The sequence below is a fragment of the Polypterus senegalus genome, chromosome 4 (assembly GCF_016835505.1).
Source record: "Polypterus senegalus isolate Bchr_013 chromosome 4, ASM1683550v1, whole genome shotgun sequence".
In the NCBI taxonomy this organism is placed as follows: domain Eukaryota; kingdom Metazoa; phylum Chordata; class Cladistia; order Polypteriformes; family Polypteridae; genus Polypterus; species Polypterus senegalus.
The window spans coordinates 86,244,730-86,265,608 of NC_053157.1; the positions used below are offsets into that span (position 1 = coordinate 86,244,730).

The following is a 20,879-nucleotide window of genomic DNA, read 5'->3' on the forward strand; positions in this document are numbered from 1 at the left end:
TGATGAATCATGCTTCACTGCCTATCAGTCTCCTGTACTAATACGGATACTTGACAAATGCTACCTTCCAGACTGCATAGTGTCTACTATAGTTGTTTGGCGGAAGATGCACAATGGTCTGGGACTGTTTTTCAAGGTTTGGGCTATGCTGCTTGGTTCAGTCAAGGTCATGTTAATTCAAAAACATACAAAGATATTTTAGTCAACTGCACGCTTCCAACTTTGTGGCAACATTTTGGAGAAGGCCCTTATTTGTTCCAGCATGACTATACCCCTGTGCACAAAGCCAGGCCTATAAAAGGAATGGTCTGATGAGATTGACAGAGGAGGGACACAAGTGGCCTGAATTGAGCTCTGAACTCAACACTCTTTAACACCTTTGGGATGAACTGAAGTGCTGACTGAAAAGTCAAGTCTTCTCACCCAACATCAGTACCTGGCCATACAAATGCTACTTTTGCTGAATGGGCACAAATTCCCACAGACGCACTCCAGAATCTTGTGGAAATCCTTCTAAGAAGAGTGGAGTCTATTATAGCTGCAAAGGGTGGGGCCACTCCATATTATTACCCATGGTTTTAGAATGGGATGTCTAACAATTTCATATAGGTATGATTTCAGTTGTACACAAACATTTGGCTATATAGTGTAATGATGAATTTAAAGGTTCCATGACTTAACACATGCACACATCTTGGAGGACATGGGAGCAAAGTCATATTTCTTCTGTAGAGCTACAGTATATGCTGTATTAAAAACATTTTTCATCCTAAAGAGATTGACAAAAAATAATGGTTAAAATAGGTAGTAAGTAATACAGCGTTCTCTAAATAATAAAAAAAATATGTGGTTTTAAGTTTAATCAATTAAAACATATTTAAGTTTTTGAGATAAAAACTGTGATTTTTTGTCCATATGCTTCTATAATATATTATTCATAATAATTAAAAAGCCTACAATCACATTTTTGCCAGGAATATTTAATAAGCATCTTGTTAACAAGAACAAACAGCAAATAGCTTGCAGGCTTTTTGGAACAGCTACAAATTTAAAAGGAAAGCATTCTTTAAATAGAGCAACAGAAAAACTTTATGATCAAAAAGTAAAAGTCTGAATAGTAAAAAGGATATAAATTCATCGAAACTTTAAAAGACATCTATTATAAGGAGTAGTGAAATATTTTAAAAATCGTAAGTTATGTAAATATAGTCAATCAGTCATTTTCTAGCCTGCTTAGTCCTGAACAGGGTTGCAGGGGTCTGCTGAAGTCTATCCTAGCTAGAATAGGGCGCAAGGCAGGAACAAACCCTGGACAGGGTGCGAAACCATCACAGGGCAAATACACACACACCTACACATATACCCCAATCACACACTAGGGCCAATTCACCCATCCTGCATGTCTTTCGACTGGAGCATCTGGAAAAAATGCAGACATGGGGAGAACATGTAAACTTCATGTAGGGAGGACCCGTGACATGAACCCTGATCTACTTACTGAGAGGCAGCAGGCTACGACTGCACCACTGTGCCACCCAACTTAAATATAATATTCCTTAATTAAAATGTATCTATATTAAAATAATGTGGTTGCCCATATATGTTCTGAACTTGCTAGTTAGTCCATTATGGGGTTACATGGAATCGAAGCCTATCCCAGTAAGGTTAGGCACAAGGCAGGATCAAGCCATGGATGAGATGCCAGTCCATCACAAGTCAAATGTACACAGCAATGGAAAAACTTAGAGAAACCAGTTTCTTAAACATGAAAATATTTAGAATGTGGGAGAAAACAACTCTGAGAATGTGTAAACTCCACACAGATGTGTGCGACTAGGCATCGAGGTAAAGTTGGGACTGCTGTGCGACACTAATTTCAAAACTTGTTCTAAAAATAGCATAAATAAAAACAGTTTGAACTTTTTTCAGTACACTGCCAAATTCAACAGTTAGGGGAAAACTGTAACTACACTGTGTGCTTTCCATGATGGACCTCTACTTATCTTATTTAATATACTGAAACAATAAATTAGAACACTCTTAAATGAGAATGCATGGAGGAATAATAATACCATAAGATCAAAGAAGGAATGATTATTAAGTAGCACTTCAGATATGCACCAGTCATATAACTTAATAATTATCCTGTATAAGATATAAAGGTATTTTCATAGAATTTTTAGGAAAACCGCTTCACTTGTCCAATATTATATTAAAATAAAAGTATTATTTTTAGGGACAGACAGATAATGCCCCAGTACTACTAAATTGTACTAGTACATATTTTCCTACACAAAAATACTATTTGGTTTAAACAGGACATAAGATAGTTATTGAAGTGCATCAATTTCTATCCCAAAAGTCATTAATTCTGGTTGATGGGATCCAAAGAGTATCCCAGCATCAAGGGCAAGATAGATACAAACCTGATTGCAGACCACACTCACATGCTCTCACAGACACACTCATGCACTCATATTGGGTAAATTTATAGGCAACAGTTAAGCTAGCCTGTATATATTTGGGTAGAAAGGAATGACTGGGGAAAAACACATACACAGAGAATGTGAAGGCTACATAGAGGTAGTTATAGGGATGAGACAAAACCCAGTCTAATGGAACTGTGAGATCACTGTGCCATTCCATACAAGTACAATTTTAAACTTTCCAAAAAATACACATACTCCAGGTACTTATTAAATAAATGTGAATTATTATAAGTGTTTTCTTAATAATTTGCAGTAATATCTTGAAAATGTCTCAGTATAAAATAAAAATTACATGTGGTATACTCATGGTTGTAGCAAAATAATAGATTGGACACTGCCTATAACACCAATAAAACTAGACTCTTTAACAATAACTGATAAATTCAACTGTAATTGGGTATTGTTATTTAGCTGACATCATTATCTAAGGCATCTTACAAAATTTCAGGTACAACTGGTTACATTTCTTTATTTTTTTCTTTTTTTAATTAGAGAACAAGCAAGTGACATGGCTTGCCAGTAGTAGACTTTCAAGCCACATATACAAATGTTGAAGTCTATACCATACTGTCTGCTCAACTAATTCAAAAAAGAAATAAGGGATTGAAATGAGGAAAAATACACACAAGCTGTTTTCATTCAGTTTTGAGTTCATTCGGTTTTTAAAATATATATTTTCTCATGAAAAATATTGCCTCTGATTGGCAATAGCACTGTACTGTACATATTGCATGCCCTAGTTAAAAAGTAAATCCTTTAGGGATTTGGAAATGCTCTATCAGGATTCACCAGATTCACAACAGGAAATCCAAGAGAATTGCCAGCCAGATTGAGAAAAATCTTGACATTAGGCTTTTAATGTATATCACTAGTCGGATTTACACTGCATTCAATGAAAATGTTAAAATGTTAAATCCACTGTGGTTTGCAATATACCTTTACATTTTTAAAGCCACTGAAATGGTTATTCTTTAAATGTGGTAAGATACATTGTAAAAGATACAATTCTCAATGGTTTATTCAGAAGACCAATTTTACAGTTGCATACAGTGTCCTACTAAAAATATTTAGAATTATAGTATTTCAATATTAGTAAAAAAAATAAGTTTTTGAATTTCCCCTTGGGATTAATGAAGTATCTATCTATCTATCTATCTATCTATCTATCTATCTGTCTATCTATCTATCTATCTATCTATCTATCTATCTATCTATCTATCTGTCTATCTATCTATCACATCCTCGACACAGTCCTTAACAGATCTGATGTGTGTAATGAAGCAATTAAGTGAAAATTTGCACTATAGGAAGCCCTTAAAACTCCTATTATAGTTATTTTTCTTTCTTTCTTTCTTTCTTTCTTTCTTTCTTTCTTTCTTTCTTTCTTTCTTTCTTTCTTTCTTTCACCGTGTAGTGTATATCTGCATATTCCATAAAGATATGGACGTCCCCTTTCAAATTTAGATTAATCATTCTAACCTTTAATTAATTGTACAGTAATACGAAGTTGTTGCCAAACAAACTTCAGCAGAAAAGGATACGAAACAAAATATCTGTTCTAAGTATTTTCACAACTGTAGTATAATGCTAAAAGCAGTCATGCACAGTGTAGCAGATTTGCAAGGACATTAAAGAAAAAAACATTGGGCTTTATTATAAAAGAGAGCACGTTATTATTGTGAATGTGCAAGAAAATAACTGAATGAGCACAAGATATGAAGCGCAGATGGATGAGCACGACGAGTCCGAGCGAGGAGACAGATGGGACTCGTTCCGGCGGTCCCTTCTCCGCGTTTTCCACAGAGGGGCAGCGTTTCCTCGTCCCTCGGAGTACTCGTGTTCAGCACGTGCGAAGGAAAGAGCTGAAGTTGGTGCTGGATGTCACATACAAACAAAGTGATGGGTACACTTGGGGATGCAAAACTCTAGGGGCTGACACGTTTATTATGGATTAAAAAAAGTTGGCGTACAGAAAAAGGAGTTCTGAGCAGCACTATGGCTTCGGCACGCGGAAACAACTAAGAGTGCTGCTCGTGAATGTTACGGTAATATTAAACACGCGCGTCACGCCAAGGTGTCTTCTGCCGACTGAGATAAAAAAAAAACAACAACAACAAAGGGTGAAAAAGATAAAATGAACACGAATGGGAGCTTTATGAACAATAATTCGCAGACACAACCAGATCCAATTTCTGATCGGCCACCGTGGGTTGCCACAACTTTGGGAAGCTTTTTGATTTTTACGATCGTGGTTGATATTTTGGGCAACCTTTTGGTGATAGTGTCAGTTTACAGAAACAAGAAATTAAGAAATGCAGGTAAGGACGACGGCAAAGCATTTTCTGTTATTATTATTATTTGCAGTTTGCTTTATTGTTATATAATTTAACAGTTTTGCACACTTTTGATTTTGGATAATAAAACGTGTTATTGACGGAATTATTTTTCTAGTTTATTAAAATATTGAGACCATTTTTATAAGCATCGTTTGAAAGTATCACTATTAAAATAGTGAAAGCCCTGGATTAGCTTTTAGGATGCTCTCTGAACATTTAATTCACATTTATAGTACGTAGTTAATAGTTCTGGACAACCTTCCACTAAGTAATCCTGTATGATCTGCATCAGGTGCTTTTATAGGAAAAAAGGCCAGTGAAATTTTACTTAAATACAGTCGAAAAGGTGAAAGAGAGTCTTCCTTATGTTGACGCTAAAAAGGACTGATTTTAATCATTATATTGTACAGTATCTGAATTGGCACGAAATAGATTTTTTGGTAACGATATCATAAAGAACCATGTAGAAAACGTCAGGTGGATGTTTATGTGACCTGAGTACTGGAAATATTTACATTAGTTAGGCATCTTTTCCGTTATGCGACTTATTCAGTTGGCAGTGACTCACATCCTCTGTGCTCTGTTTACGCTCCTCATGTAAGGGTATTTTATTTTTTTTTGTTGGAACGAACCCTCCTTCCAGAGGATTACCCCCACCTTTCATACGCACATATACTGTCTTTTATCTCGTCGATCACATCAGGAAAATTTTCACAGGTATCTGTGTATTCGCTAAGCCAGCAGTATTTTCCTAAAGCTGAAGAAATAATACAGCCTTGCCTGCCCGTGAAGCAATGGATCTACGTTAACAGTTGTCCGAGTCGAAACTTATGGAACTGTCAAATGGGTTAACGTCAAATAATTTAATGGTTAAAATGCACTGCCTCATTCTGCACTGTATATAAAACATATGGCATAAAAAGAGGTAGTGTTATTTATCGACCATAAAGGTTTACTTTTAAGCTAGTCAAATACCAGTCGATAAAGTTACTGTTGTACTGAGCGCTCCAGTGAAATGGCTAACAATAACATGTTTTAAAAGAACTCTAGGTGCAGTAGTAGGTAGCAAAATAAGCACTGTTTGACTCAAACCCAGCATTCTTCTTCAGGTTTTGGTAAATACACTGATAGAGAATGTATTTAAACTTAAAAGATTTATTAATGTGACACATTTAAAAATGGAACTCTGACATTTGAAGGATGGGTCAAATTTTTATGGACATCTCTCTCTCACTCTCTTTATATATGTGTATGTACAGTATATGTATGTATACATGTATATATACTGTATATAATTGAATATCCTTAGATAATTACCAAGGTTTTAATTCTTTCTGAGCCATTAATGTGTTAGATATTGCATACCTATACTTCAAAATCGTTAAGCAGGCTTATAAAATGAATGGGCTAACAGGGGCTGGAGCCAACACCAGAAGCATCTGTTGCAAGGCAGGAATTGATACTGGACTGGTGTTAGTAACTTTTAAATTAGTTTTACATGTTATTAGAAACAATGCTTTTAGTATCATATTTTATGACTAATAAAGTTTTAACTGTCAGATTAAACAGCACAAACAAACTAATCCTTTCATGAGTGTCATGCAAGTACCTTTTTGGTATTTAGAAAACCAAATGAAAAATGTTCAGAATTGTTTTAATTAAAAAAAAGTATACAGTCATTCATTTATTGTTTCTGTATCAACTTTGCCTAGTTCAGTCTGTGAGATGAAACACTTTGTGAAATGCAAGGCAAATTCAAGCCCTGATTTTCACATAGAGATATTTATCTTATGGATATATACTTCGGAAATTTGTTTTTGAGTGCAATTATTGAAATCTATGTCTGAACTGACCGAAAATAAGAAATATTAAACATTTGGTGCAGCATGTCATTTAGTTATGATATCTTGTTTTATCCATTGACATGTTTGAAAAACATTTCATGTGAATTGTTTCACACTATATCCACTGACTTATGTGCATATTTTAAATTTTTTTAACAAATAGTTAAACATATTTAGCATTAAAATTTACAAACTATATGTGAATTATTGAGATAAATCTGTTTTGATACTTCACTTAAACCCAAATGTACAGTATGTATTCTTATTCAATGATTAAAAAGAAAAAAAAAAGCATCAAATGGCTTAATCCAAATCAGGGTCAACAGAGGCCAATGGAAGGCAGAAACTGAGATTGGACCAGTGCTATTAACTTTAACATTATTTTTATGTGTTATTAAAAACAATGTTTTTTGTAACATAATAAGTATAGTTTAAATATCTGATTAATTAGTACAACCAAGCAGAAGTTTTCACGTGATCATGTGTAAAAATTGTTTTGTGTTCATACTATTATCTATCTATCTATCTATCTATCTATCTATCTATCTATCTATCTATCTATCTATCTATCTATCTATCTATTATTTTCAATAAATACATAAATAATTATTTGTAATTTTTTTTTTGTTTTGGCTTTTAATTAAAGATGTTAGTACTTTGCCCTTAAAAATATCACAACAAATTAAATACAAATGATTAGTATAGGATATAGTGGGTTGGATAATGGATGGATGGATGGATGATCAATATATTATGCAGAAAGTAAAAGTTTGGAAATATACATACTTATATTTTTTCTAAACTAATTCTTCAACATTAAAAAGTAACCAGTCTTTCCATCTATCTTATTAAACTGGTTAACTAGTTTAGCTGGAACCTATCCTAGTAAGCATCCAGTGCATGGCAGGAACAGGGCAAGATAACCATCCTTATTTAAAAGCCAAAAAGGGGTGTCAACCTTGTGCAAAAACAAATATAAAGATGAGATTTCAAAGAGATAAGTGGCATTCTTGCAACAATTCTGCCAAATAACTGATACAGCAGATTTCATTTGAAAATATTCATATGTTCATATCCGTTTCATCAAACTACATTGAATGTAAATGACTTATCTTTCTGAGCAATACTGTATAAGGATGAATGATCGTACTGATCACAAAGCAAACACAGATCTAAGGCTGGTAGTAATTTTAGAAGTGTATAGATGGAAGATGTTACTGTTATAGTAAAAGTGTCATGTATTTGTATTTTGTTCCTCAATCATGAAGTTCAAATCTAGAATGAAGATCAACCTTCTTGCCATTGCATGTTAGAATGGAGGTTTCAAACACTTTTTTTATTTATATTTTAATTATTAGGTTTTTCGAATGTTATTTAAATTACTGGTACTATGCCTTACATTGTGATATATACTGTACTTTAATTTTGTTTGTATATTTAAAGATTCTTCAAGATGGGTCCCCACTATAAAACTTCTAACTGGTCAGAAAATGATTAAGATTTTATGGCATTTACCATAATTGTTATCATTTTTTATTCATTCTCTGTCATGACTGTAAAAGGTTGATAGCAACTTTGAGAACTGTGTGTGTACAGTAAAATCAAGCTGACATATTGATCTTTGGTTTGGTAATGCAAATCAGCTGGAACTGTTGACCAAAGATAGCACTATTGGGCAGATTAACTTAGGCTGTAGTGAGTTGAATTTGATCTACTAGAGCATAAGAAACACTTGACTTTAACGCTCAACCAATCAAAAAAGCAGTATTCAGATAGACTTTATTGTTCTTAATCCCGTCCTGAAGAAACAGTTAAAAAACTAATTTCCTCTAAAGGGAAACTTTGTGTGAGACATGCTGAGCAGAAGTCAACCATACTGGAATAATGATTAAAAAAGTATTGAATGCACAGCAAAGGAGGAACCTAATAAAGCCTAACCTTTGTCTAATAAAGAGATGATTTATTGATAGTGTGGAGTTACCATTATTGTCACTATGTGGCTATTCTTTACAGATATTAAATCCCTTTAGATGTTGTTGTAAGCTAAGGCAGCAGTTACCACACCAATGCACTGGTCCAACAAATACTGCATAATTCCAATGACAATTACTGGTATGCACAGGAAACCAAATAAAGTCTGTTTACTATTTTAATTTTGCTGCTATTTCTCTTTCTGACATTCCACATGATAGACTGTCTTCCATATTTTCAGCTGTGTAGAAGTAATGCACCTTCTGCACATCTTGCATAGTGACCTCTCTTAAACTGTATTTTGGATTAATTAGTAAATACAGCAAAGGTGCTGTGTAGGGTAGTCACTTACTGCTTATAAAGGGAGCATAACTCCTGGATACCTTTTATGTACTACATATGATGGGAAATAGTCAAATAAAAATGATAAATGAAGTAAAATGTCTTTTAATATATTGCATATAAAATACCTAAAAATACTGAAAACTTACAAATAAATACTGGAATAATTGCCAGGAAAATAAAAGTTACAAATATGAATCATTCTTTGCAAACTGTTGATATTAAGTTAGCCACCAGCTCTGGAAAACCATACCCCATTAGCGGAAGCAAAGATGAAGAATTTAGCAGACAAGTTTGATGTAGAAACTATTTAATATTTTTCTATTTTATTAGAAAAGAACACTGCAGCATTCCAAGAAAACAGAACTTTACATAGTAAAGAAAACTGGTGGATAACAAGCTGTAGAATATGTACACTGTGAACATTAAAAGAATCCTGAATCCCAAAAAAATAACTTTGAAAACATAAACAACAATTTGACTTTGGATGCCTTTTCCTATAATTCAAAAATTTAAGAACAGATGAAATTTAACAAACGAGGGGAGACCATTCAGTAAATCAGGCTTGTTTGTTTAGATAATCTTTGCCAATATCTCATCAAGATACTTCTTAAAAGACTGCCGAAGTTTCTGCTTCAACTACATGGCTGCTTAGTTTGCTCCAGATTCCCACAACCCTTTACGTAAAGAAGTACTTTCGGGCTTCAGTCCTAAAATCCCTTCTTTTAATTTAAACTCATGTTCTTAAGAACTTGATTCACTGTTAAGTTGAAAGAATTCTGCTGAATTTACTTTTTCATTGTCTTTGAGAAATCTGAAGACCTGAATTATGTCCCCAAGCAGTCTTCTCTGCAGGAGACCAAACAGGTTTAATTCAATAAATTGGGAGAGTTTTTGTTAATTTAGAGACTTTAAAAAGCATTAACTTCATAACGGAAATTTTGTTGGAGACAGAACATTTATCAACAAAGGACTGTCGGTAAGATGACATTGTTGCAGAAAGGGAATAGAGAAAATTTTGGAGGCTTTTTTTTTAACTGATATAAAGGGAGTAAAAATGTGCATATAAGAAACTAGAACATATGGGAGACTTTGGGACCAACCCATTATAAATAGTTTTCAGAGTGTCCAGTATAATTGTACCTCACCCTTGTGAGTTGACAGAATTCTCGAGGCAATAGAGTATGTTCCTGAAAATAAGAGCATCATTTAAATATTTATCATAAATGTGAAACCAGTTATTTGCATTTTAATAAGTAGAGATATTGTAAGAAGGTTTCATTAAAGTAAATAGATAGAATTTTAAAGGATGCATTTGGTAGTCAAATTTATGTTTTTACAACAATGACAAGCATTAATTTGCTGCAGGAAAAGTATTTTTAATAAATGTAAAAAAATTTGCGGCTAGGTTGCACGTATCACTAAATATAACCGGCAGCACTTGCAGCAATAAGCTCTGCCATAGGTAAGCAGCTAGATTAACAGCTGGCCATTTAGCTGAGCTATGGAGCTTGCGGCTTGTAATTCCCAGTGTCCTAGGCACGTGCCCCAGCCATGCCAATCTTGGGGAGTGTATCCATTAAGAGGGAATGTGACACATATAAAAAATTTCTTAACAAAGACTGCATGTATTTCGCAATAATAAGTGGTTTAATTTTGTACCTTCGTTATGCCTTTTCCAACACCATGAGTTGTAGGATGTTTAAAAATAAGGTCAAACTACTATAAATACTTCCATCCATCCCACTATATCAAAACTACAGGGTCACAGGGGTCTGCTGGAGCCAATTCCAGCCAACACAAGGCACAAGGCAGGAAACAAACCCCGGGCAGGGCACCAGCCCACCACAGGGCGTGCACACGCACACCAAGCACACACTAGGGAGAATTTAGAATCGTCAATGCACCTAACCTGCACGTCTTTGGACTGTGGGAGGAAACTGGAGTACCCGGAGGATACCCACGCAGACACAGGGAGAACATGCAAGCTCCACGCAGGGAGGACCAGGGAAGCGAACCTGGGTCTCCTAACTGTGAGGCAACAGCGCCACTGTGCCGCCCCCACTCTAAATACTTTATAAATATAGAGTTTAAATATGTTTACATTTTCTGTTTTGTGATTCCAAGTTCAATACTATTATTTAATTGTCTTTTTATTAATAAGTTTGAAGTGTTTTTCTGTTAAATAAGCAATAAAGCATTGACAGATATTTTTAATGGCAAGTTCTGACTAAACTGGACATCAGCAGGAAAGAAACTTTATAAATTGAAACCTACCTACAATGTTATTGCTGGGGACTGAGAGTTAGTAAATCTTCATAATTATTGTATTACTTACATTTTTATACAAATGACTAAAACAGATGAAAAATGGACATCTAATCAGCAGCTCTAATCAGGTTATGCAGGACTAAAGTAATAGTTTTTATCATGGATTTTAAAACAGAGATAGAAGGAACATCTATTATATAAGCAGGCAAGTCTCTTCACACCTTTGTGGCCATGTAATGAAAAGCTTAACCTCCTTCTATTATTTTGTTTTTCCTTAGAATCTTTAGTAGCTCAGTATCTTGAGATCTTAGTACATGTTCCAGTTTTTAAGTAATGATAAGTTCAGAGTAAGCATTACCTTGCCCATTTAAGACTTTATAATCAACAAGGAGCATTTTTTAAGTCTGTCCTTAGCTTAATTGGAAGGCAGTGTAAATACTTAAGAACAGGAGTTATGTGGTCATACTGTCTAGCTCTTATAGTGATTCTTGCTGTAGCATTTTGAATTACCTGAAATCTGCATATACAGTGTAGAACGGCTTGAACAGCTAGTGAATAACCCATTGCAGTAGTTAATCCTACTAAAAATAAATGTATGAATTATTTCTCAGTATCCTGTAAGTAGAAACCAAGTCAAACACACATGATAATACCCAGTTTAAACAAAGTGTAATTTTGTCCACAATTAAATTATTGTACAGAAGGTTATTAATACTGTATTTTGAAATATGAAGTATTATAAAAAATTAATTTAGGAAATTGCTTATGATTACTTGTTATTCCTACTTTTTTACATGCATAGATATTAACAAACACATGTAACTGCAAACAAATAAGAGTGTCATGAATCTTGGGTGTGTTTATTGTTAAAAATAATTAATTTAATCTTGAATTTTTCTCAGAACCATGTGAGATTGTTGCAGCGTGGTCTCTCATCCTCTTCAATGATGATATTTTGGTAGAACTCCTTTTAGACTGTGGCTTGCACAATACCATTACAGCATCTAAAAATTTCCACATATATTTTTCATCTCATCCACAGTCTTTTTCTCCATGTGCAAAAGCATTAGAGACATTTACTGCATCATATTGAAAAGTATGGGAGAGGAGAGTTCTTACTCTTCTCTTCCAAAATGTAGTAGCCTGTGTTTGTGGCCGAGCTTCAGGAAGGATCCTGGTTTGAATTTTCTTATGATGTGTACGCAGGTGATATCATCTCTGAGGTGAAACCAGCAGAGCGAATGTGCTGGCAGCATTTAGAGCCACATGGAAGGAGATGTGGAAGATCAGGCTGTGTGGTGTGCTGGGCTGTGAAATAACTCTTTGGGAACATCAGTCTTTGCTTTTTGCTCCAAAAAACTTTAAAACCCAAGTTAGTTTTGCATATGGCACTTACAAAATCATTAGCAAAATGAATATTTGGGGCAACTTCGCAAAACTGTATCTTAAGTTCAACTTTGCTGTTTTGGTCTTCAGTAACTATACTGCATACTGTAAATATTGAAATTAATAATGAGAAATGAGTACATTAAGCAGCAGGTATAATACTTCAGCATAACATCAAGTGCACTAAAGCTATATATATATATTCATTACCTGTGTCTTTTTACATTATGTGTTATGACCTTTTTCCAGTGCTAAACTAGTGCACACTTTAAAGGGTACTATATAAAAATAAAAATGCTGCTAAAAAATTTTACCTAAAAATTTAAATATATGAAAGACCCACCTCAATAAAAACAATCTTTATCAATCAAGTAGCACTATGGAACAGTAAATGTCAGAGCCAATATGGTAAAACTGGCTCGCTATAGAGTAAAGTTAATGATCAGAGAAGAAAAGGGCAATGGAATTTTTCAAATGAATAGTCATATAATAGGGCAAAATTTGTTACCTGGAATTCAAATAGACTAGCAACCAAAACCAATCTGTAAAACAAGTCATGTCATCAAAATGGCATTGGAATGAAATCCTAATATAATCTTGCAATAAATTGTTCCTAAAAAATGAAAAGAATCACAAGGTGAATGTTAACCTTTTTCATATTTTATTCCAAAACTAGGATAGCATCAACTGTATATCACCGTCTTAAATAGCTGCTGCAGTAGTTACATAACATGTAGCATGTACCAAACTATATGATGACAACCAGTATGGCAGCAGTAAACAACGTGACCTTGTCCCTGGGAAAAACAGCACAACATGGTGGAATAAGTAAAAAAAAATACAAGCCTGGAAAACTATGAAAAATACTACATCTTCATGAAAATACATAGTAATATCAAACTAAGCAATCAGTTTTGTATCACTTTTAGCCTTTCACTGAATAATGTCGCACGTCACTTGTAAACATTCATCATTTTCTGGTAGGATGTTGGAGATCCAAAGCATATTTACACCTCATTTTGATGCAATATTAAAAGAAATAGTTGAACACGGGTGTGAAAATGTCTTTATATTTGCATTTCCTGCCTATTTATGTAGAGTATACACTGAAACTGAAAACTGTGGACCATGAATAGTTTTTCTGGTGCAATGTATCATCTTGGGAGAAACCTCAGAGTCAGAATTAATTGGGACAAAATGCCCCCAAATTGAACAATTTTGCCCTTTAAAACATAACGACAGTTTTAAAAAATGCCCACAACATTGCACATAATATAACTAATGATTTAACATGTGTTGCTGTCAATAATACAATGACACTTTCCATGTTTTTTAATCTTTTTTCAAAAACTGAATTCTGCAAGGGCAACAATAAAATGTGTCTATCTTACCCTAATTGACCAGGCAACACAGATGGTGAGTGATGGTTAATCTCTCTGATAGTGATTTATGAATCAGTTAATTTATGTTATCAAGCCAAGTTGGAAAAGTAATCAGTAGTTTTCAACATTGTGGGCCATGGATCACCTCTGATACAAAAGCAAGAGTCAAAAAGTGTGCAAGGTGATTTTTAAATCGCTCAGTCCATTATCTAGGTGTTAATGTATTTATAATAATAAAGCCACTGCCCAACAGCTGCACTATGCAATGTGTGGATCTAAAACTGCCACCATGGAGCACATCATTCAACTTGCTTGCCAATGATAACCATTACTTTATTAATTTTGCTGTGTGTGTGTTGTATGGGGGCTTGGTGCTTTGAGATTCATGATTAGCCAACACATTTAATGAGCAAGGACAAGTGCTAACTTTATTGATAAGAAAAGGAAACTTGATGTGTGCTTCATCTGCTTTTTTATGCACAGCAACATTCTGCTTTACTATAATTCTTTTATTAAGTTGTACACTACCGTTACTGGTAGTTTACCCACATGCCACATTCATCAAGGGGTCCTAAGGTGTGATACTGATGGGTTGCAGTGCCAGCAGATTTTGTTCTAACACAGTTTCTTAATTCAAACATATTTATTGCTGCTGAAGTAAATACTGCTTAAGCAAATTTTTTTTGTGCATTTGTACTCACATGTTAAGATTCTTAAACCTCTAATTGCTTCTTGTAGTCTTAAACAGTTACATAAACTTTTTTTTAATTGTTTCTTTAATTTATTAGCCAAGTGCCTATTAAAAATGAGATAGAAATGGCACAGGAACCAGCATTTCATAATTTAATGCAGTGTTTCTCAGGTTTGGACGAGGGACCCACTGCAAGTTTTCTTCCCGCACAAATTCCATTATTAATTGGACTCCTACCGGAATTAAATGAGCTATTATTTTCCAGTTGCTTTGTTTTGGTGTCAATTCATAAATCACAAAACTGAGTTTGGTAATACTTTATTGTAATGAGAAAAATTCCCAGACCCTTATTTTCCATTGTATAGCTAGAGTGAGACATTTGAGCAGACCACTCTCTTTGCAACCTAAACTGGTCCTTGCTTAAAAAGTGAGTCTGTTGTTATGTTGCCACTTACAGTTATTGGGGTAGAAGGGATAAAAAAGACATAGCATTGCTGTCTTTCTCTCCCCCCATTTTGCCTCTGCAAGTGAGGCAAACCACACTTTGCAAAGTCTTGCTTCTCTGACATGCCAAGAGATCTTGTGAAGGTACAGTCCAAATGCAGTAAACCAAGGATATGATCTTTAATAGTCCCAATATAATTATCTAAGGGTATGATGTTAAAAAAAAAAGTCAATAGCTAGTTACTTTATTGTAGCCAAAGTGTGCATGTAATTAATGGAAGAAATGTCAATATAATAACTGAAGCGTAAACAAACAAAAAAAAATCTTAATAGCTGGTTACTTTGTTGTATGTAGCCATAAGTAGCCAAAATGTACATATAATTAATGAAACAGATATCAATCTTCTTATATAATATGCTACCGTGGCTGTCCATTTGTCTGTCCAGGAGTTTAAATCACCTGTAGCTCGCATGTCCCGAAATTTGGTATGCATATACTACATGACGTCTACTATCTGCTTTCAGGGTGATGATTGACCTCCAAGGATCTCTTTTTATTTTTATTTTGTTTTATTTTGTAGAATCATGCAGCACATGCTTACGTGTGCTGTTCTCATCCCTACCACCTTCACCGTCAGTTCCCCTAACTCTTCATATCTTAAATCATTCTTGAGTCAGATTGGAGACTTAAATGCCAGCTTAAGTGAAAAATTAAGGAAAACATACTAAGTAATTACAACACAAACATTGACTTAATCAGTTTTAATGTGAAAAGATGCCCATGAAAGTAGAGAAGAAGTGGGCCGCTATGGTGGAGAAAAGAAGAGCTGCTCAGGAAGCAGCAAGTGCATCAAACTCTTAGCAAATGAATGCTAAACATACAGAGAAACAGTATGAAAACTATGAATGCTCAAGTCAAGTGTATTCACTGCACGTTATCACGCAGTGTGCCATTACTGGTATAATATAAAAAAGGAAAGGGATGGCTGAAAAATATAATACATACAGTAGTTATGGCAAATGTCACATTAGAAACAGTCCAGGTTGAAAGCTTCAAGTAGAATCTTCTTTGCCTTGTTGTGTGACTCATGATGGTGTGTTTCAAAAGAATGTCAGGATCTCTTAGCTCTTTAACTTCTTCGTCCAGAGAACTAAAAATGTAAAACTGATCTTCAATAACCACTCTTAGTTTGGCAGTTTACAAGTGGCTATATCTAATTTCAGATCTACTTAGGCACTGTTTAATGCTGTAGAACACCAGCTGTTGCAGGGGAGAAATCTGGGAAAATATGAATGCGATTATTTTCAGATATAATCTTCTCCTTTAATCTGAGAAGAGACATCAAGTTTTCTTGGGCCTCTAGTTTGTCGAAATGGACAATTAGGCTTTTCGGGTTGGAAGTATTCGATCCACGTTTACGGTAGGCCGCTGAGATCTTGATGTTCGATTTAAAGTCCTTTCCAATTATTTTAGAGAATAGTTTAGCTATGGATTTCACTGGGTTTAGACTTTCCCATTTTTCAGGAAGACCTTCAATTCTGATGTTGTTCCTTCTATACCTATCTTTCAGAGCAGCCAGATGGTAAGCAAGCAGTTTTCATTCTGGTTTTGCAGCCGTTACTTGTTCATCCATGGCAGAAATCAATTGTTTAATTATTTCATTACAAGTTGTAAATGGTTGCTTAACATCTTCAAGCTGAGCAGCAAGTACTTTAATTTTATTCTGTACCTTACTTGTATTTTCCTATATTTTTTTATCAATTTTAATAGCATTTCTGTAAAGGCTATAGTAAACTTAGTACTTAAACATATCTCCAGGGGCCTCATGTATAAATGGTGCGTATGCACAGAAATGTTGCGTAAGAACTTTTCCACGTTCAAATCGCAATGTATAAAACCTACACTTGGCGTAAAGCCACGCCTCTTTTCCACGGTACCTCATGCCTTGTCGTACGCAAGTTCTCCGCTCGGTTTTGCAAACTGGCGGCACCCAGCGTCAAAGCAGTGCTACTGTTCTTGTGTGATTACTCATTATTTTCATGACGTGGCTTTATAAATACACAGAAACTAACCGCATATTGTTTATTAGTGTAATGCATCTGATTGTAATTAACTCGTAACAATATAATGGTCCAGGGAACAGCCATAGTATTCCAAATGCCATAACTGCTTTAGCGTTGTTACTCTCACTTCTCCTTCTTCTTCTTCTTCTTCTTCTTCTTCTTCTTTCAGCTCCTCCCGTTAGGAGTTGCCACAGTGGATCATCTTTTTCCATATTTCTCTCACTGCACCACTCGGAGTATTTATATCACTGTATCTGAGTGTGAATCACAGCAGCAGCTGATCGGAAAGAGAATTATCGGTATACGGCATTAAGCACACGCTGTCTCTGCCATGGCAAAACATTTCAAAGCCTTTCCTGTACGGACCTCGCGGTTCAAAACAGTTTAATCCCAAGAACTTTAAATGCAGTCAATCAAGTGCTCCTTGTAGAACTGTTTGTACTTATAAGTACAATCACCCCACTGTAAACTTGCACTATAGTTATAATATCGCACAACCTGAGCCACTTTATAAAGCGCGATTTACATATGATGACGATATAATTTTTAAGGTGAAATGCAGCAAAATATGTTTGTTAAATTATACAGATAAAACTTTAACTTCATTTAAATAATCTATATTCTTCACTGGGAGTGTCTTTAAGGATAGAATAATTAAACATGTACTACGAAGATATTTCAATGTTCTTTAAACGTTTTGAAGAATCGGCGCTAAGCTTACAGATGGCTTAACGTCTATTACAGAGCTGATTGTATGGCAATCGGTTACTTGGGGAAAGAAAAGCACTGACTGCAGTGACGGCTTAAAACCGCAGCGACAAATTTCGGCAAAAGTTAAATGCTTGTGTCATCAGCAAAGAGGTGGCTATTGTCTGCAACATACGTGGACATCCACCGTGCATGACATTGGCGGGCGAAGGAGCCACCGATTCTTCCTCTGCCCAGTGCCACCACAAGCTTAGAGCCGCCCCTGATACTGCTGCAATAAATTATTTCATCGAAGTGAAACATGTTTAATAACGTGCTTTAACTTCTATCATCATGAAAATGATATCATGTATACATCTCAGTATTTTAGTTATTCAGAGAGCTGTAATATCACAAATGTAATGGACTCTGTGTCCAGTTGGAGGAAGAGAGCCGGTTTAAGAAGCAAGTAGTGATTCACACACATAGAGCACATAGAAAATCAAATACAAAACAAAGCATTTAACGTGCTACTTTAATTACGATGTGATTTTAGAAACTGGTTAATTAAACAATTTTAAGATGAATTTTATTATGTTCTACTTTAATGACAAAATAAACTACGTGATTAAAGTGGAAATGTCGAGATTGAAGTGGACATTTCGTGCTTTTTCCCCACCGTGTGCCCTTTTTCTCTGTACCCTAATAAGCTTTCATATGACACTCAGACAGTGGGCTTACAACTCGGCTTTCCACGGCGACTTTGATATGTGACTTCTTTTTTATTTCCGGCACTGTGTGATTTTGTGGATGTGAGCTTTCATGTTTCTCCAACACGCTATGCCACTCGATCAACTTCCTTTTGTTGATTATACCACGGCTTATTTGAACAAATAGTATGTTTTTCCTTTGCCTCCACTTGGTATTCGCAGAAATTCTTATGTTTCCCCGTGCTTTTCCCATTGTCTTTTCACAGAAGGCTGCGCTTAAGGGCGATTTATATTGATTTGCATATTCAAATAGGCGTAATTCTGGGAGGATTTGGGGCGTTACATAATGCGCGTGCACGAGCGTTAGTTTTCACGCTGATCGGGATTTATGTAGCGGAAGAACGTGGAAGTTGGAGTATGCACAGATTCCTGCATCTGGATTTTTGTGTGCGTAAGCACATTTCGGCTTTTGTGCTTACGCCATGTTATAGTGCGAGTTCTACGCACGGCGTTATACATGAGGCCCCAGGTCTTTTATATCCTGAAGCTGTTACTCATTTTTCTCATTTAGGCCCTTTATTTCTTTCTTTATATTCCTTATATCCCTATTGTCCTTCTTTATATATTTCTTTTTAACATTTATGTCCCCCGAGTGTGGCAATCAAAAAACAGAAGAAGTCATCCATTATCCAACCCGCTATATCCTAACACAGGGTCATGGGGTCTGCTGGAGTCAATCCCAGCCAACACATGGCGCAAGGCAGGAACAATTTCCAGGCAGGGTACCAGCCCAACGCAGGACACACACACACACGGGAAAATTTAGAATCGCCAGTGCACCTAACTGGCATGTCTTTGGACTATGGGAGGAAAACGGAGCACCCAGAGGAAACCCACGCAGACACGGGGAGAACATGCAAACTCCACTGCGCCACCATGTCGCCCGAAGAAGTCATGTCTGGAAATTGTTTGTGTTTGAGGCACAAAAATTTCAGCATGCAATTGTGGGAATCATACTTATTATTATTAAAAAAAAGAAGTCAAAAAGTATACACATGCACACACAGGCTTCCATTATTGACACTTTTATCCCATAATGGTTTGTGGCATTACAGCGACAATCTGTTTGAGACTAAGCTGCATTTTGCATGGCATCAATGATTTTCTTTTAATAAAAAAAGACCCTTTAGAAAAAGAGCCGCTTCTTGGCCAGTTAATTTTTTTTCAGGTTTTATGTTGTTTATTAAACTTGTCTGTTTCTAGTTTTGCAATATCTGTTTACTCCTTTGGCTTTGTTTGCCTCTGTTAATTTATTTTTTGATTCAGACTGTCTGACTTCACTTTTGGATTGCAACTTCAAAGCCTAAATAATTACATTTTCCAATCGTTTGCACAAGTGTAACAGTCTTAAGTGTTATAGTCCCTGCCTACCTTACTACTACTTTTCAGTTGCCCTTAAAATTCCTTTGCTAAACATTAAATTCTTCATATTGTGCTGATCACTGTTGATTATGCAAGATGTGACAGCATTAAAAATGAAGGGAATGCAATGAGAAGAATGCAAAACTATTCAGAAATTAGGAAGGATGATCTGATCAAGTTTATTAGGGCAGATATTAATCACTGACATACTAGAATTGGCCTATTCTGATACCAATCTGTTTTCTTTATCCTTTTAATTCTTTCCGCTAAGCCCCTGTATAACCAACATGCAGTATACAGAAACCTAATGTTTTATGTAAGTGCTATTTTTATAATTAATCTGCAGACCACAGGTGTTACCTGTTTATTTTGTATTAACAAAATTAAATTTAGTACAATTATTTTTGAGTAACTGTAAAAAATATTAAAATAATGAAAATCCCCCTAAAACATACTTTTTTATTAATAAAAGATGTAAAAAAATATGTATCCATTCTACTCTTCATTAAATAGGTGCTGTACCAAGCACAAGCTTGCTTACTACCCACACTCAGAGAAGAAATGGTCTTGATTCATTCTATTTTAATTTCTGCCAAAGACATGCGTCCCTTTTCTTACACTCTACCTTTCCTCTTTATGCACAGCACAGCTCCTTAGATTTACTTTTCTTAATTTATTATCACACTTTCTTTAATGTAAAAGTCAAACATTCCTGCCTTCACACTCTCCACACGTCTGATTGTCAGCTCTCAGTTTACAGGAAGTTCGGCAGCAAAATAACAAATGTGATTACTTAAGTACAACTAGGTTACCCTAAAGAATAGAAAGTAGTTTTAAAAA

General features: G+C 35.1%; 1 protein-coding gene across 1 annotated transcript in view; it reads left to right on the plus strand.

The window, feature by feature from the left end:
* Nucleotides 1-4,357: 4,357 nt before the first annotated feature.
* Nucleotides 4,358-20,879, plus strand: part of LOC120528583 (melatonin receptor type 1A-A-like) — an 87,120-nt gene continuing 70,598 nt past the window's right edge. The window contains exon 1 of the mRNA XM_039752761.1: nucleotides 4,358-4,807. Within this exon, the coding sequence (XP_039608695.1) occupies nucleotides 4,624-4,807 (184 nt within the window). The 5' untranslated portion in view covers nucleotides 4,358-4,623. The remainder of the gene's footprint in view (nucleotides 4,808-20,879) is intronic.